This window comes from Myxocyprinus asiaticus, chromosome 40 (assembly GCF_019703515.2).
Source record: "Myxocyprinus asiaticus isolate MX2 ecotype Aquarium Trade chromosome 40, UBuf_Myxa_2, whole genome shotgun sequence".
Taxonomy (NCBI): domain Eukaryota; kingdom Metazoa; phylum Chordata; class Actinopteri; order Cypriniformes; family Catostomidae; genus Myxocyprinus; species Myxocyprinus asiaticus.
The window spans coordinates 19901337-19917302 of record NC_059383.1 but is presented as its reverse complement, the minus strand read 5'-3'; the positions used below and the strand labels follow the sequence as shown (position 1 = coordinate 19917302).

General features: G+C 37.6%; 1 protein-coding gene across 4 annotated transcripts in view; it reads left to right on the top strand.

The window, feature by feature from the left end:
- Positions 1-15966, top strand: part of LOC127431253 (neurexin-2-like) — a 599363-nt gene that overhangs the window by 253237 nt on the left and 330160 nt on the right. For 2 of the 4 annotated variants that reach the window (XM_051681607.1, XM_051681606.1), the window contains exons 5-7: positions 3501-3802; positions 7256-7279; positions 11430-11591. In XM_051681607.1, coding sequence (XP_051537567.1) covers positions 3501-3802; positions 7256-7279; positions 11430-11591 — 488 coding nt within the window. Of the gene's footprint in view, positions 1-3500; positions 3803-7255; positions 7301-11429; positions 11592-15966 lie in introns of those variants that run through there. The other 2 variants (XM_051681610.1, XM_051681608.1) reach the window with 2 other exon arrangements.

Genomic DNA, 15966 nt, shown 5'->3' with positions numbered 1-15966 from the left:
AAAGCGTTCCTCGCTACTTGGGAGGTCTGGCTGTTGTGGAACATTCTCTCGCTGTTTATTCTCCACTGAACCAAGTAGTACTGCAATACGATTCTGCCTCTGTAATTTTGCAAGGTCACATTTCCATGCTGAAGATATCTGGTTGTTTTGTACCCAATTGTTTCTTTCCTAACTGATGGTCTGAGCCTTCCTGCTTGATGAAATATCACTAGTCTTCAAATGAATGTTATGCTCTGCTGGGTAAACCTGAAATAGAATATTTCAAACTATTTTTAGCAGCTGATCAGGGTGAATATCACTTTGTCACAGTACTGTGAAACATGGTTGTTTGAAATGGTTGGTAGTGCTGGGAGATATAGCTAAAGACATACACTATATTGCCAAACGTATTCGCTCATCTGCCTTTAGACGCATATGAACTTAAGTGACATCCCATTCTTAATCCATAGGGTTTAATATGACGTTGGCCCACCCTTTGCAGCTATAACAGCTTCAACTCTTCTGGGAAGGCTTTCCACAAGGTTTAGGAGTGTGTTTATGGGAATTTTTGACCATTCTTCCAGAAGCGCATTTGTAAGGTCAGACACTGATGTTGGACGAGAAGGCCTGGCTTGCAGTCTTCGCTCTAATTCATCCCAAATGTGCTCTATCGGGTTGAGGTCAGGACTCTGCGCAGGCCAGTCAAGTTCTTCCACACCAAACTCGCTCATCCATGTCTTTATGGACCTTGCTTTGTGCACTGGTGCGCAGTCATGTTGGAACAGGAAGGGGCCATCCCCAAACTGTTCCCACAAAGTTGGGAGCATGGAATTGTCCAAAATCTCTTGGTATGCTGAAGCATTCAGAGTTCCTTTCACTGGAACTAAGGGGCCAAGCCCAGCTCCTGAAAAACAACCCCACACCATAATCCCCCCTCCACCAAACTTCACAGTTGGCACAATGCAGTCAGACAAGTACCGTTCTCCTGGCAACTGCCAAACCCAGACTCGTCCATCAGATTGCCAGATGGAGAAGAGTGATTCGTCACTCCAGAGAACGCGTCTCCACTGCTCTAGAGTCTAGTGGCAGCGTGCTTTACACCACTGCATCCGACGCTTTGCATTGCACTTGGTGATGTATGGCTTGGATGCAGCTGCTCGGCCATGGAAACCCATTCCATGAAGCTCTCTACGCACTGTTCTTGAGCTAATCTGAAGGCCACATGAACTTTGGAGGTCTGTAGCGATTGACTCTGCAGAAAGTTGGCGACCTCTGCGCACTATGCGCCTCAGCATCCGCTGACCCCGCTCTGTCATTTTACGTGGCCTACCACTTCGTGGCTGAGTTGCTGTCATTCCCAATCGCTTCCACTTTGTTATAATACCACTGACAGTTGACTGTGGAATATTTAGTAGCGAGGAAATTTCACGACTGGACTTGTTGCACAGGTGGCATCCTATCACAGTACCACGCTGGAATTCACTGAGCTCCTGAGAGCGGCCCATTCTTTCACAAATGTTTGTAGAAGCAGTCTGCATGCCTAGGTGCTTCATTTTATACACCTGTGGCCATGGAAGTGATTGGAACACCTGAATTCAGTTATTTGGATGGGTGAGCAAATACTTTTGGCAATATAGTGTATGTCTTTATATTTTTCTGGCTTTTGGAGATATTCAATATCTCTATTTATGAAGCTCCAGGGTTCCTGCGGATCCTTAAAAAGTCTTAAAATGTCTTAAATTCAGTTTTCCAAAATTTAAGATCACAAAAAGTCTTAAATATCTTAAAAGATACAACAAAAGTCTTAATGGTTATTTAAAGAGTTCTTAAATTTGGGGTGGAAAGACAGGAATCGTGATATGACCTAATGTGATTATCAAACTTCAAAAGAATCCGATTGAATTAAATAAATGCATGCGCTGCGTCCTTCGAAGTGAAAACGCAGCACTATTGTATTTTCTCTAAGCACGTGTGGGCTTGTGAGTGTTATCAGCTATTGCAGAGCAGTTCGCAATCATTAAGCCATATCGTAAACTTATGACAAGTGATCACTAAAGATCAACTGTTGATGATGATATAGTGTTGATGAAGTATGACAATGTTTACTTTTAATTGTTTATATTGCAACACATTCTAGATTATTGTGTGAGTGCACATTTTATACCCCTTATTTTTTGAATGAGCAGCTGGAATCAGTGAAGCGCAAACATTTCAAAATAAGAGTCCCTGGTGTATTTAAAAGTTAAAGTGCCTTTAAAGTTAAAAGTTCCACGCTATGAATCAAAATGGTTAATTATTTGTTAAAATGGACAGTTTGAACTGAATCTCAGAAATAAATTGCTTATAAATAACAGAATAACAAATGTTGCTACTGAAGTTTAAATCAGAGATGCTATTAAAACATATGTGTCCTAACGATCTGATACTCACGAGTTACAACACAAGGAGGGATCGCAAAGCTAATCTGATGAAATACTCTTAAGGAAATGTATAGGGCTGGGTATTACCAAGCATCTCCTGATACTAATACTTGTCACAATTTAATGTATTGCGACACATCACAATATCATATTTTGAATTTGGTTGAGAGAGAGAAAATATTGATACAGGGATTGAAAGTATAGATGCAATATTGTGAGAAAAAGTATTGCTATACTCTGTATTAATCAAGACATTTATATACATAAATGACCTTCACGATTAGTTGATGTGATTGGTGGTTGGGGAGATAATTTGCGTATGTGACATCATTCACCTCGGCACACGTCTACGTTAAGAATGAGTAAAAGCATGCACGACTGTCTTTGAAACAAAAACCACAGGGTAGTGAAATATAATTTGAGTTTTCATGTCATATCTCATATTGAAGACATGTACAATGATTTGTGCTGGCAGCTGTCTTGTACTGTTAATTTATGGTTTGTTTATGCTCTGTTTGAGCCAGTGGCCTTAAACCTCTCATTAGCCAAAATCACATCAAGGCTTAAGTTTTGCCTAAACCTTTTTTGTTGTTGTTGTTGTTGTACAACATGAAACATTTGTGTGCATTTTACGTGCTTTCCCATTTGTTGATTTCTGTTTTCCCATGGTCATGTAAAAACCTGTAAATATCAGGGAATTTTAAAATTGTGATTTCCAGTCATTGAAATTTCTTAAGTTAATAATAATAAAAAAAATAAATTAAAAAAAATCTTGTTATGTTTGGCTCTAATAGTTTGTCTACTTTATTTGCTAAAAATTGTCCTATGGCTGTTGTATCTCTATAAACTGATTTTTAAAAATCTTTTTTGCAGGAATCATGACAGACAGGAAAAGTCATAGAAATTCATTGGTCAAAAGTGGGGGAACATTATAAAATGCCCGCTTGGTTCTTTGGGAGTCTGTAAAACACTAGTGGGGGTATCACTTTATCATAGTCTACTATTTCAGTTCTCAGCTACTGCCATGAACATACCCCTGGCCCACATTCATACCTGCTCTAATGACCTTTCCTCACCTTCTCTCTATCTCCTCTCATCAAGGCCAAGTGGATTCAGTGGCCACGTTCAAGGGTAACGAGTTCTTCAGCTACGACCTGTCCCAGAAGCCCATCCAGAGCAGCACAGACGAGATCACCCTGTCTTTCCGAACGCTGCAGCGAAACGGCCTCCTGCTCCACACCGGCAAGTCTGCCGACTACGTCAACTTGTCTCTGAAGAGCGGAGCCGTGTGCCTGGTCATCAACCTGGGCTCAGGCGCTTTCGAGGCTCTGGTGGAACCATCTGACGGCAAGTTCAATGACAATGCCTGGCACGTGGTACGCGTGTCCCGCAACCTGCGTCAGGTAACGTTCACCTTTGCGCATTTCGCAGCTCAATCAAGGACTTTTTGATTTTTGGATACTGCCTTGTGTTTTGATAGTAGAGTATGACATGTTATTTATTGTTAACTTGTGTTAGTGTACAGAATGAATGCACAAATGCATCAATAATGATCAAATGGAGAAGAGCACTATAACCTGGCATATATCCACATGCGTGGTTAGTCAAGTGGACTTTAGACATGTTAAAGAGATGATTCAGGTGGCTGGATTACAGTAGTGGAGTGATGCTGTACAGTCCCCTCTCTGTCTACCATTTTATGGACAAACAGGTCATTCCGGCTCAAATTCATGCCACTGGCAGAGGGCCACCTTCAAATTTTCTTATAGGCAAACACATGGCGATGACCGTGGTTAGGGCTGCACGATTATGACAAAAATCATAATTGTTGATTATTTCCCTTGATATTGTATTCACGAATATTAATTTTGATTAATAGAATTTACATTGAATTCCTTTTTTTTGTGTGGAGCAAAATGCAGTCCATATTTTTATGTAAGCTACACCTCCTCCTCCACAAACAATCTAAGAACTTTTTAATTAGCGCTGTTATGTCATTATATTATAATGGGAGCATCCTAGTTTTGTTGCACCATTACTGATAGGCTTAAGTACTCAACGAACATGTCTCAGTGTTTCCCACAGGATTTTGTGAGACTGTGGTGTCCGGGGGGCATGTTACCCTTAAGAAAATTTTGTACATTTGAAAGTTAAATGCATCAGTCTGGTGCACTCTGAGAGCACAATTAAGATGCTAGATCTATGAAGAACTTTGTGCTCTTGTAAAAATGTTGTGCTCTAGTAGTAATTTAATCATAAACACATTGGTTTTATAGATATGAATGGGGATGACACGGCAAAAAAGTCACACCCACAAAGCATGGTAAACAAGACGGAGTTAAAACAGTAGCGTTACTTCAACTTGATAAGTTAACATTACAAATAGCCTAACGTTACATGATGAGCCAACTTGCTCCTCAGATGCTGAAAATAGTTACGTTGTCAGAGCCGCTGGTAATAGCGATAACATTAGATAATTGGCTTACGGTAGCTAGCTAGATATAACAACACTTGTTATAAAAAAAAATTTCACGACAAGCAGCCGGATATGTCAGTCGACATAAGTGAGGAGACTGTCAGCTAATGTCGTTAGCTAACATTAGGTTAACGTTAATTTTCAATCAAAACTGCTTTAACATTATCTGTTTGCTGTCGTACACTAATAATGATACAATTGTGTTTGGACTAGTGGATAACTGTAGTGGATACCATAATGATACTGTAAACTCAAACGATGCCTCGGATGCAGCCAGGTGGTTCCAGTGCAGGTGAGCATGCGCGTGTACAGCTGACTGACTGGGAGTGAGAGATGCTTTGTCGAAGCAACGGCGCAAAACACAACGTTAGAGATCTTTTATGTTATCATGAGAAGTGTAAAACTATTTTCAGTTTGCCACAGTCTAGGTAGTTAATGGGAAACACTGTATATGCGATTGGTTACAATGCTCAACAACTGAAAAAAAACAAAAAAAACATGTAAATACAAAATTTTCATTCAACGAGAGTAGATCAAAATGGAATGCTGTAATTGACACTTTTCACAATTAGTTAATTGCAGCAGCCGTAATTGTAATCATGATTCTTTTTTTGATTAATTGTGCAGCCCTAACCAAGGTCAAAAAAAATTTTTTAGAGCCTGGGGCTGTCTAGACAAGTGTGATTTTTCAGGACACCTATTTCAGTGATATCTGTCAGTTAATAAGGACATTTTGTGCATGGTATTTAAAAAAAATGCTTACAGAAGCTCTAAGTAAAGCTTTAGCTACTTTTACATCTATGAAATTTCTAATAATAACTATGGTTCTCCACTTGGCTCTAGTCTGTCTAGTCTAGTCTAAACCAAACGGTTATGTCAACAGTTTTAGACTGTACTGTTTGTGATAAAGATGGACTGCATGAGCCCCTGATTTAATTGGAATCAGATGGTCTCACAGGTGCTTTAGTGTACCCAGAGAACAGGCTGTTGTTTTGGAGCTTGTCCACCTGATTGTGTTAGTACTCGGAGACTGAAGAAGGTGATATGTAACCCTGATTGCAAAATAGATTTCTCTTGTACACTCATAAGATTAATAAGCACATAGATTTGTTTATTTCAGCAATATAGGGAGTGCAAAATATTTAACTTGCTGGACCATAAGAGGGCTTTAAGGAATCTTCCTCTCTCCAGCACTGAAGTATCGTTCAACAACAGGCTCATTCTATCATAGACAGCGGTGACAATTACCTTCCAGTTGTTGCTCGCGTTTGTGTGAGTGTGTGTACGAGTCCCCGTTGAAGATGAGTGTTTTGATTTGGCGACATCATTCATGTTCAGGCTCTGCCGCTCTGTTTTGTCTTAGTGATTAACTCCACAACAGTGAATATGCTCCAATTACGCTGGCCAAAAAAAATCTATTCAAATTTAGCAAGCCTTCCATCTCCTGGAGAGGGGGAATGTTTATTAATCATTTAACCTAAGAAAAAAAAAGAAAAAAACGGCTCTCTATCACAGCTTTTAAAATGGCAGCGTTCACAGCCAAGGCTGATATTTTATGTGTCATTATCTTGATTGTTTTCAATCCGATATTGCTAGAGAATGATTATATGATAGGGTGCACTGTAAAGACAGCAAATGTGCCTGTCTGTTTCTGCCTGTGCTGATTATTTCTCTATTTGACTGCCATAACCTTTAGCTGGAGCGCTGCTCTCGGAGCCGGGGGCACACCTCGTATATAGTAACGAATGAACGGTAATTTTCTGCCACAACAAATTATTACACTTCAGCATTGTGCCGAGCTCACTAACGCCAAGCAGGCATAAAGGACCGAATAACGGGTGATGACATTTTTTGTTTTTATGTCATTCATTTACCCTTAAGTAGCAATTGAGTCGCTACTGCTGCTGTCATTCTTTACTCTAATGCTGCTCTACCTCTGCAACCCCCTCCTTCAAAACCCTCCAACACTCCCTCTACCATCTTGTTTGACAGATTAGTTCAACTCTCACTCTCTTTCTGTCTTTGACTAACACTAAAGCCTCTAAGTGGAATTGTCATTGTTTATCTTCTGTTTTTACCCCTCAAATACTAACATAAAAACCTCCATGGAATGTGGGCCATCTGTTTGCCGTTGACAGTGTCCAAAAAGATTATGTATAAACCTTTCAACATAATTTAACAGCTATTTTTTTCCATTCTTCCTGGGAAGATATGTTCTAATGGAGGGCGGAGAAATTAGTTCATTAAAAAATGAACTATCATTCTGTGGTATGGTTAATTTTGTTTAAAATTGTTAGTAAATAATTTAAGCTTCTGTGGAGTTTATGATATGTAATTTTACTCTCCCTCCCTTGTTTTTTTTTTTTTTTTTTTTTTGAAGCGCGCAGGGGTTGGACTCCCTACGGTAAACAAACTGCATTATATGGTAGATATCACATTCTAATTGTCTAGTTTGGTTTGGCCCTTTCTTTTTCTCACTTTTTGCTTTTACTGTGCAGAAATGACAAAAGAAAATTTCAAAATGGCATCAGTCCCAAGATGCCATGCAAAAGTTCTTTTTTGGCATTTTTTTTTTTTTTTTTTTTTTTTATACCATTCACAATCCCCCACCTACATTCTAAATTTTAAGTTACTAGAATGATTTTTATTGTTTGAGTGTTCCATTATCAGTAACACATCACATTTGGCTGAAAGTTTTTAGAGTGGGCATAAAGGATGCTATAAGCTTCAGTCTGGTCTGCACTGTGTCCGACACTGGGGTCAATAGGGATTAATTTTCTCAGACAGAATCTATACTGACAACATTACATTGTTTTGTTGAATGTAAAAGTAGTAAAAATGCTAAAATATGTCTTGCACAAGTTAGCAAAACCATATTCATTGAATGAAATTAGACATATTCAGTGAATTTCTCGTGATCAGGCAGTTTTTAAACGAATACACAGATAAACATAAAATTATATTATACATTAATATATATGTAATAACAAATGAATTACAGAGAAGGGGAGAAATGCATAAAACTGCATCTGTAGATCTACCCAGTGTCAGTCAAAGTAAAGTTGCACACAGGAAACTTTTGCAAAGCATTTAATAATTTCTCCAAAAAGAAACAAATCAACAACCAACGTTTGACTACAGCTCTTATGCAGCGTTTCTGTCCACCCGCATAATTTTCTCTCATTCATTCCCTTTGATGTTGGCTTTTATTAAATGTTGCTGTAATTCATGTGGAGCTTTCAGTGCTCTGTGTGATGTAGCATTTAATAATTCCAGATTTGCTTGGAAACACTCCTTATATGCAATGTTCCCAAGCATTGTATTCATATCTGCCAAATTAATTAAGAACAACTGGAGAGAAGGGCAAAGAAGAACAGGTGCAGCAACATTCATTTGAAACACTTTACGTACAAAAAAAAAATGCCTGTAATACATATATATATATATATATATTTGTACAGATGTTAACATGTTTTAAATGCTAGAAGTGTTGTTTTTTCATCTGACATGCTATTGCATGTTCTTTCTAACTCGCACTCTGAACTTGAAAACAATGACCTTGGGCAGACAAATGGAGGTGTTCTGCTTGAGCAAAAATGCTCAGTGTTTATATAAATTGAAAAGGGAAAATGACAGAATTGGATAAAAATGATTTCTGCCTCATACCGGCTGCCATACAGCCATTATTATCCCTCTGTCTGGGGAACAGAGAAAAGACTGACCTCCCCTTACCCTTCTCTTCCTATGGCAAAACACACAACTCGCTTCAGTACATCTTGTTTTATTCATGCTTTATTGTTGTTTTATTGATTTTTGCCATACATTTCTTGATGAATGAAGTAGCCGATGGGGTGTGCCACTTTTTAGCCAGCATGCGCAGGATTGTTGTTTTGCATATAGACTACTGTATCACTGAATGTGTGGATTGGATTCTGTGTTTTTTCATATTACCATCATGCACCTGCCTAATTTGCTGGCACTGCATGAGTGGCTGACTATTTTTGTTGTTGTTTGTGGTGCTGTACACAGTTTTTTTTTTTTTTTTTTCTGTCCATGTCTTGCTTTCTCTGCTCTGTCTCTCTCGTTAAGGTTGGTACACCACAATGGGTTTCAGTTTCAGGACAATGCAAGCCATGTATAATTTTCAGCAAATATTTAGTGTTTTCTTTAGATTTGCCTTCTTGTCAACAGTAATAAAAATGTACAAGGAATAGTTCACCGTGTTAGAGATGGAATCTAAATTCTTGCTGTCTGTCGGCATGGAAACACCTCAAGCAGACTACCTATTAAGACCATAAGAAAACCACCTGTTTTCAATGTCTGCCAAGGTTTACACACTTCAACATTTTCAAATATTGCAAATGAGAGTAGACTTTGGCACAGAGTGTATTGCATACATAATGGTATACAAATATATTGGCATTGCTATAGATGCATTAAAGTGAGAATGGTTTCATTGTGACTTCATAATAAATCTGCCTTGCTGGCTCCCACGTTGCATCCTGAAATTGTTGCCCATGATTCTTAACCATCATGCATGGCTTGTGGATTAATAAAACTAAAATCTATCGCTACCTCAACAACTCCAAAGTAATTCTTTTCAAGACATCTCTCAGAGAATATGTACAATGAATCCAGTAATTTGTCAGAACTGACCACTTACATAGTTAAATGTAACCTCTGTTATACTAACAACCATTTTTGTGTCTGAATCCCCATTCCCCTTTATACTAATACTACACCTTTAACATCACCTGCTAATCCATTTAACAACATATAGTAATACCTCCCAGTTCCTGAAGCCATACACCTTCCCCTCCTGTCTCTCCTCTCCAACACTGACTAGTGCACAGTCAAGCACATATGAAAAGAGCATTCTCTCGTTTAGAAAGCAGCAATAGCATACATAAAAATGGGTTACCCTTCGCCAACGTACGCCTACAGAACCAGAGGATTCCCTCACTTGAAAAACACCAGGTTCACACTTGAGTTGAGACTCTTACACCTCTTTTCCACAGACAGGGTGCCAGTGCAGGAGTTGGTGCCTGATCTGGAACCTTTCTGCATGTTCCAGGCCAGAAAAATTGGCTAATGACAAAGGCATTATATGTTAATTGATTGCTATGAATTTTTTATTTTGTATTTTTTTAACTTCATGATATTGGTGTTTCTTCAACTTTTAGCACTGTGGACTTTTAGAAAGTAAATAATTGTTCAAATATTTTCACATTACAGTTTCACACACTAGTTTATTTAATTGTGTAATAGTGTCCAATAGTATATGTACATGCATCACAGGAGATTTATGTCAAATTTTTTTCTGAAAGTCAAGAAAATTTCCACTAAAATGTCATTTACACCACATCTCGAATTCTATTGTGTTCAGTAGAAAAGATGGAGAGGGAAATTACACTAGAAGGTTGATTATTTTGTCTTGATAAGTCTAATTTCTTAACAAACATTTTGTGTGTCCTAAATACATAATCAGTTAATACTTTTGTGAAAAGCACAGTTTGATTGAAAATGCCCAATTAAAATATTTTGTTTACAAGTGATATTTAACTTGAATTTTCTTTTGTTTTCTTCAAACATCAACTCCCTTATATTTCATTTCAAGTACACCAACAATTGAAAAATAAAATATATTCAGGGCAACTTGTTTGGTGTTGGACAGTATTTTATTTCATTTATTTATTTATTTATTTATTTTACCGATAGAAATAATTTCCACACAATAAATATTGAAATGGTTTATGTTTGTTTCAGTCTTTATTCAAATGATCAGTTTTAAATGTGTAATAATTTGTATTTTTATTAAGTTCAATAATAGTTTAAATTGAAAGTCTGGGTCTGAGACAAGGCTAAAACAACAAAATCTATACACATAAAAGACATTTGAAAAGTACCAAAAATGAATGATGAAGGCCTGGTGAAAATTTTGTTTTAATGAGACCTTCATATAACATTTTAATACAAATAAACCCCTGGGACATGAAAGTGCCGGAAGTTGAAGTTTGTGATGGCATGAAAATGCTGAATAAAATTGTTTGGGATGTTAAATATGTTTTCAAAATTCATAAACTCTAGCAACTTTCTTTTCCTTGTCATCCTAAAATAATATTATTATTCCAATACAATGTTATTTACAAGTATCAAATATGTGAATTGACTGCTGTGAATTTTATCTGTTATAACTTAACGGTTGCAACATAAGCAACTTTTTATATGTGATACATACCCTGAGCTAAAACAATTTGGTTTAAAACATGTTCAAATATATTTTCAAAACTTGTAAGACTTATAAATAAGACCGTAGTACACAATGTTTATTTGAGGCCAAGTTATGAGAGAGGTTTGCTGATCCCCCAGCTGAGCTCCGACTCCAGCACCAGCACCATTTCAGTGGAAAAGGGCTATTAAAGGAATTTGTTGAGTCCAAAAAGGAGACTGAATTCAGCTGTTATTTAATCAAAAGATTTCCCACATTCTCTCTGCGTTTTTTCCCCTCTCTTTCTATTGTTCTATCCAACCATCCTTGGCCTTTATTCATACAGGTAACAATATCAGTGGATGGGCTGTTGACTACCACAGGCTACACTCAGGAGGACTACACCATGCTGGGCTCTGATGATTTCTTCTACGTGGGTGGCAGTCCAAACACTGCAGATCTGCCTGGCTCCCCAGTGAGCAACAACTTCATGGGCTGCCTTAAAGATGTAAGTGCAATTAACAACCATTGTGAATGTTTTGTTCTTAATTTTGTTTCTTGTGGAAGCAAATTTGGCAAGTTGGTTCAGACCTCCATAAAGGCTATGTACAGGGTGTCTATCACACTTTATACTACTGTAGTAGTCCAGTGCGTTTCCATTCAGTGTGGTTTACTGAATTCACTCTCAAAATTCAGATGCGAGTCCTGAAAATCTAAAGGAGTCAGTTTGGTTTAACAAAGAATGTATCATTCTTGTTTATAACTGAAATGTGTGTACAGAACTCTATTTAGCTCTCTAAAACATTACTGACATTCTATTAGGTTTTGGCGAAGTTTCTCCAGTTGGACCAACCTCCATTGATGTTCTTTGTATTTCACGAGTGTCTGTCCTTTTTTACCTCTTCCTTATCTGTCCTTTTCCCTCTCCTTCTCTTTCTTGTCCATTCACACTCCTTCGAGCATGCCCCATAATTTATGTCATGTCTATACTGTTGAAGTTTCAGCTTTACTATCCTGACAGCCAAATTAAAAATTGATTTCCTCTATGGATCCCCATTCGACTGTCCCAGACTCTCCATCTCTGTCTCGTTGACCCTGGACTCTATTAATCACCACTCGTTTCTACCTGCTCAACCGGAGAGTTAGTATCAGTGGCTCTCTTCAGCAGAAGATTCGCATTCCCTTCTTAAGGCTCTGATAAAGACATACATACACATCTACGTTACTGTAACGCTTTTGTTAGTCTTTGTTTTGTTTTGCCATGGGTGTTAGGGTGATGGACCATGGCCGGAGCTGGATTCAGCGCCGGCTATGCTCTATTACGGCCCGGCCACGCCCTCCTCCTTGTCACAATAAGGTAACTACATATACTTAATATGGGTTTAGGTTATGGTTGGGGTTAGGTTAAGGGTAAGTACCTAAGTAATTCCTGTAGTTGTTGTAATTATATAGTACGGAAATGTAGAACAGCACTGTAAAATAAAATGCAACCCAATTTTCTGATATATTATTTCACCCAAAAATGAAAATTCCCTCATCCTTTACTCATCCTTATGCCATCCCAGATGTGTATGATTTTTTTTTTCTTCTGCAGAACACAAATTAAGTATTTTAGAAGAATTGTTCAGCTCTATAGATCCATACAATGCTCTGAAGGTCCAAATTTCACATAAAGGCATCATAAAAGTGGTTTAATCCATGTCTTCAGAAGCAATCCAATCAATTTTGAGTGAGAACAGACCAAAATATAACTCCTTTTTCACTGTACATCTTGCCATTGCAGTCTCTAGGCACGATTATGATTTCAAGCTTGATTACACTTCGTAGTGCTTGACACATGTGCAGAGCGCAAGATGGCATTATGGGAAGTGTAATCGAGATTGAAATCACGATCGCCAAGGAGACTGGTGTCAAGATTTAAAGTGAAAAAATAATTACATTTTCGCTTCAGAAGACATGGATTAAACCACTGGAGTCAAATGGATTACTTTTATGATTCCATTATATGCGTTTTGGACCTTCAGAGTTCTGCCCACCATTCACTTGCATTGTATGGACCTACAGAGTTGAGATAGTCTTCTAAAAATAGTAATTTGTGTTCTGCAGAAGAAAGAAAGTCATACACATTTGGGAGGGCATGAGGGTGAGTAAATGACCCATTTTTGGGTGAGCTATACCTTTAAGAAGTCTGGTGGGGACAAAACACAACATATGCTGGTGACCAGCAGTGCTGGTCTTTTTAACAGTGTATTACATAGCCCATAATTTTGTGGTCTGTAGTATTGCGGCACTGCTAATATTGATAACAAGTATAATCACCTTTCAAGTCACCTTGGAAAACATCTGATAAATTATTAAATGTAAATGCATTAAAAACATTCTGTATTTTTACAACTCGTCAACTTTAGGTTTATTTTTGTTTTTCATATTACATTGCTATGGAAAAATGCGAAATATAGTTTCCCTGAAAAAGCCTCATGGGATGTTGGGAATATTGTGGATAACCTCTTGTGTTTCTAGTAATTTTTCAGATCTTGTCCTTGTCAGTCTCCAATGTTTGGTGAACCCTGTTTCTTGTTTCTCATGGTTCATGTTTTCTTGTATCTTGCTTGTTACAAGAAAACAAAGCTAGGTGTTTGTCCTCCTCTAGTGAGACCATTGCTAGAACTAGATTTTTACATTTTCAAAAGAAAATGTAAGTGGTATTGCCCTTGTGAATGTCACCACCAAAATGATAGGGTATTGTGCTTTGTTGCTATTTGGATGTTCTGGGTTGTTGCTAGGCGGTTTCTTACTGGCCAAAATTAGAGTAGCCCACCCCCAATCTCTGTGATTTTCTGGTCCCTAGATGTGATATTCTGGCCCCTATAGCCTTAGTAAGAATGCTTAGAAAACTAATGGCACACCTCTGTCCTCAATAAGCCTCACCATTTGAGGTACTGTTCATATCCATAGCAGAAGCTGAGTTTATTATTTCAAGGGTTCCCACCATCATGGAATATCTGGAAATATCCGGAAATTCTGAATTATAATTTTCAGGCATCAAAAAGTCATAAAAATGTATAAAATATTAAAAATGTATTTTTTTTTTTCTATTGTGACATTATTTTCAGGACACATGTAACCTCCCAAATTCTCATTATTGCAAAACACATTTAGACATTTTACTATTCCCATTGTTTTCGAAGATGATTCTCCTTACCGCAACACAGTTTTTAAAATTTTTTTTTTTTTTTTTTTACTGTATTACAGTAAGTAACATGCTGTTGCACAATGATTTTTTCAAATTCAAATCAGCAAAAATAAATGGCATTACTTCAATAATATGTAATGTTTTGCATTGTGATAATGAGAACTGGGAGAACTGCCCTAAAAATAGGCCTTATTTTATAGATGCAAACTATAATTTCGTATTTGTTTCATTTGATTTTGTAGTGAAAAACATCCAGGACATTTTCTACATTTTCTTCAAATTTTCCATAATGAATAGAAATTTGTCTGTTCATGCTCAGCTCTGAAATATTACATCAGCTAGAATTTGCTCCTGTGATTGCAATCATTTTAAAATATCTTTTACAAATCCTTATTCAAGGTAATCACAAACATCACGGAAAAGTCATAGACAATAATTGGTCAAAAGATTTAGGGTTGTGGAAACTCTGTACTTACATTTGTGGTTTGTTTAAGCCCTATCCTTACCAATGAGCAATGGTAATAGTAACACCACTAATTACTTACAGTAACTCTGAAACAGGGCATATGAAACATATGAGACATGTTTAGTAGAAGAACGAAAAAGCTTGTGAATCGAGATTATATTAGCTCAAGGGACATAGCTAGGAACATTCAAATTAAAGACCTACATCTTAATCTGATAGTAATTTGGGAAGATTAAAGTGCTCGGGTTGTGCAATCAGAGGTGGTTTGAAATACGCTCTCATTGATAGATCTCTGAGCTTTCTCCGTGGTCTCTTGCAATAGTTGCATTTTTCATGTTCTCTCCCTGTGAGCTGGCACCTCTTGTTTTGCTCCTATCTCTCCTTTTATTTTTCTGTCATGGGGCTGAGGAGAAACATGGCCGCTTTGTGTTATTTTCAGAGACACTCAAGTTCACACCCAGCAACAAAGTGTCAGTCATCATCTTTGGACAGAGAGAGCGGCTGGTGTAAAAACGAAAAGCGTGTTTGTAACACGGGGCTGATTCTCCCATCTGGCTGTAGAGACTGCACACATGTGACTGAAGAAAATCAACCCCAAGGGACTCAATCACAATGCATGTATTTGTAGGAATTATATTTTAGGAGCAGTTTCACTTTGTATTGTTCTGTGGATTGTGTGGGCTGAGAGAAATCATATTCCAGATCAAGGTTTCTTTGTTGACATCTCTTAATGAATACAGTTCTAGCATTGTTTATGTGTACGATTCAGAGAAGCACTTAGCTTTGTATCGGCACAGTCAATGTTTTTTTCATAAGTGGAAGAGTACGATGACTCATAATAATGGTCGTTTAGCTGAGGGTTTCTTGTGAGCTAGGTTAATGTGATCTACTCATGCTTTGAATATTTAAAGGGTTATTACACCCAAATACCTAAATTCTCTCATCATTTGCTTACCCTCATGTTGTTCCCAACCCATATGACTTTCTTTTCTCTGTGGAACACAAAATGAGATGCTTTCACTTTAATTGTATGGTAAAAAGATGCAATATTCCCTGCATCTGCATATTCTCATAAGCATCTCCTATTGTGTTCCACAGAAGAAAAAAAAAGGAATATGGGATTGGAACAATATGGGGGGATTATGGGGAGTTGGCCGATGACAGTTTTTATTTCTAGGTGTACTACCCCTTTAACGAATACAGTTCTGGCATTGTTTATTTTTA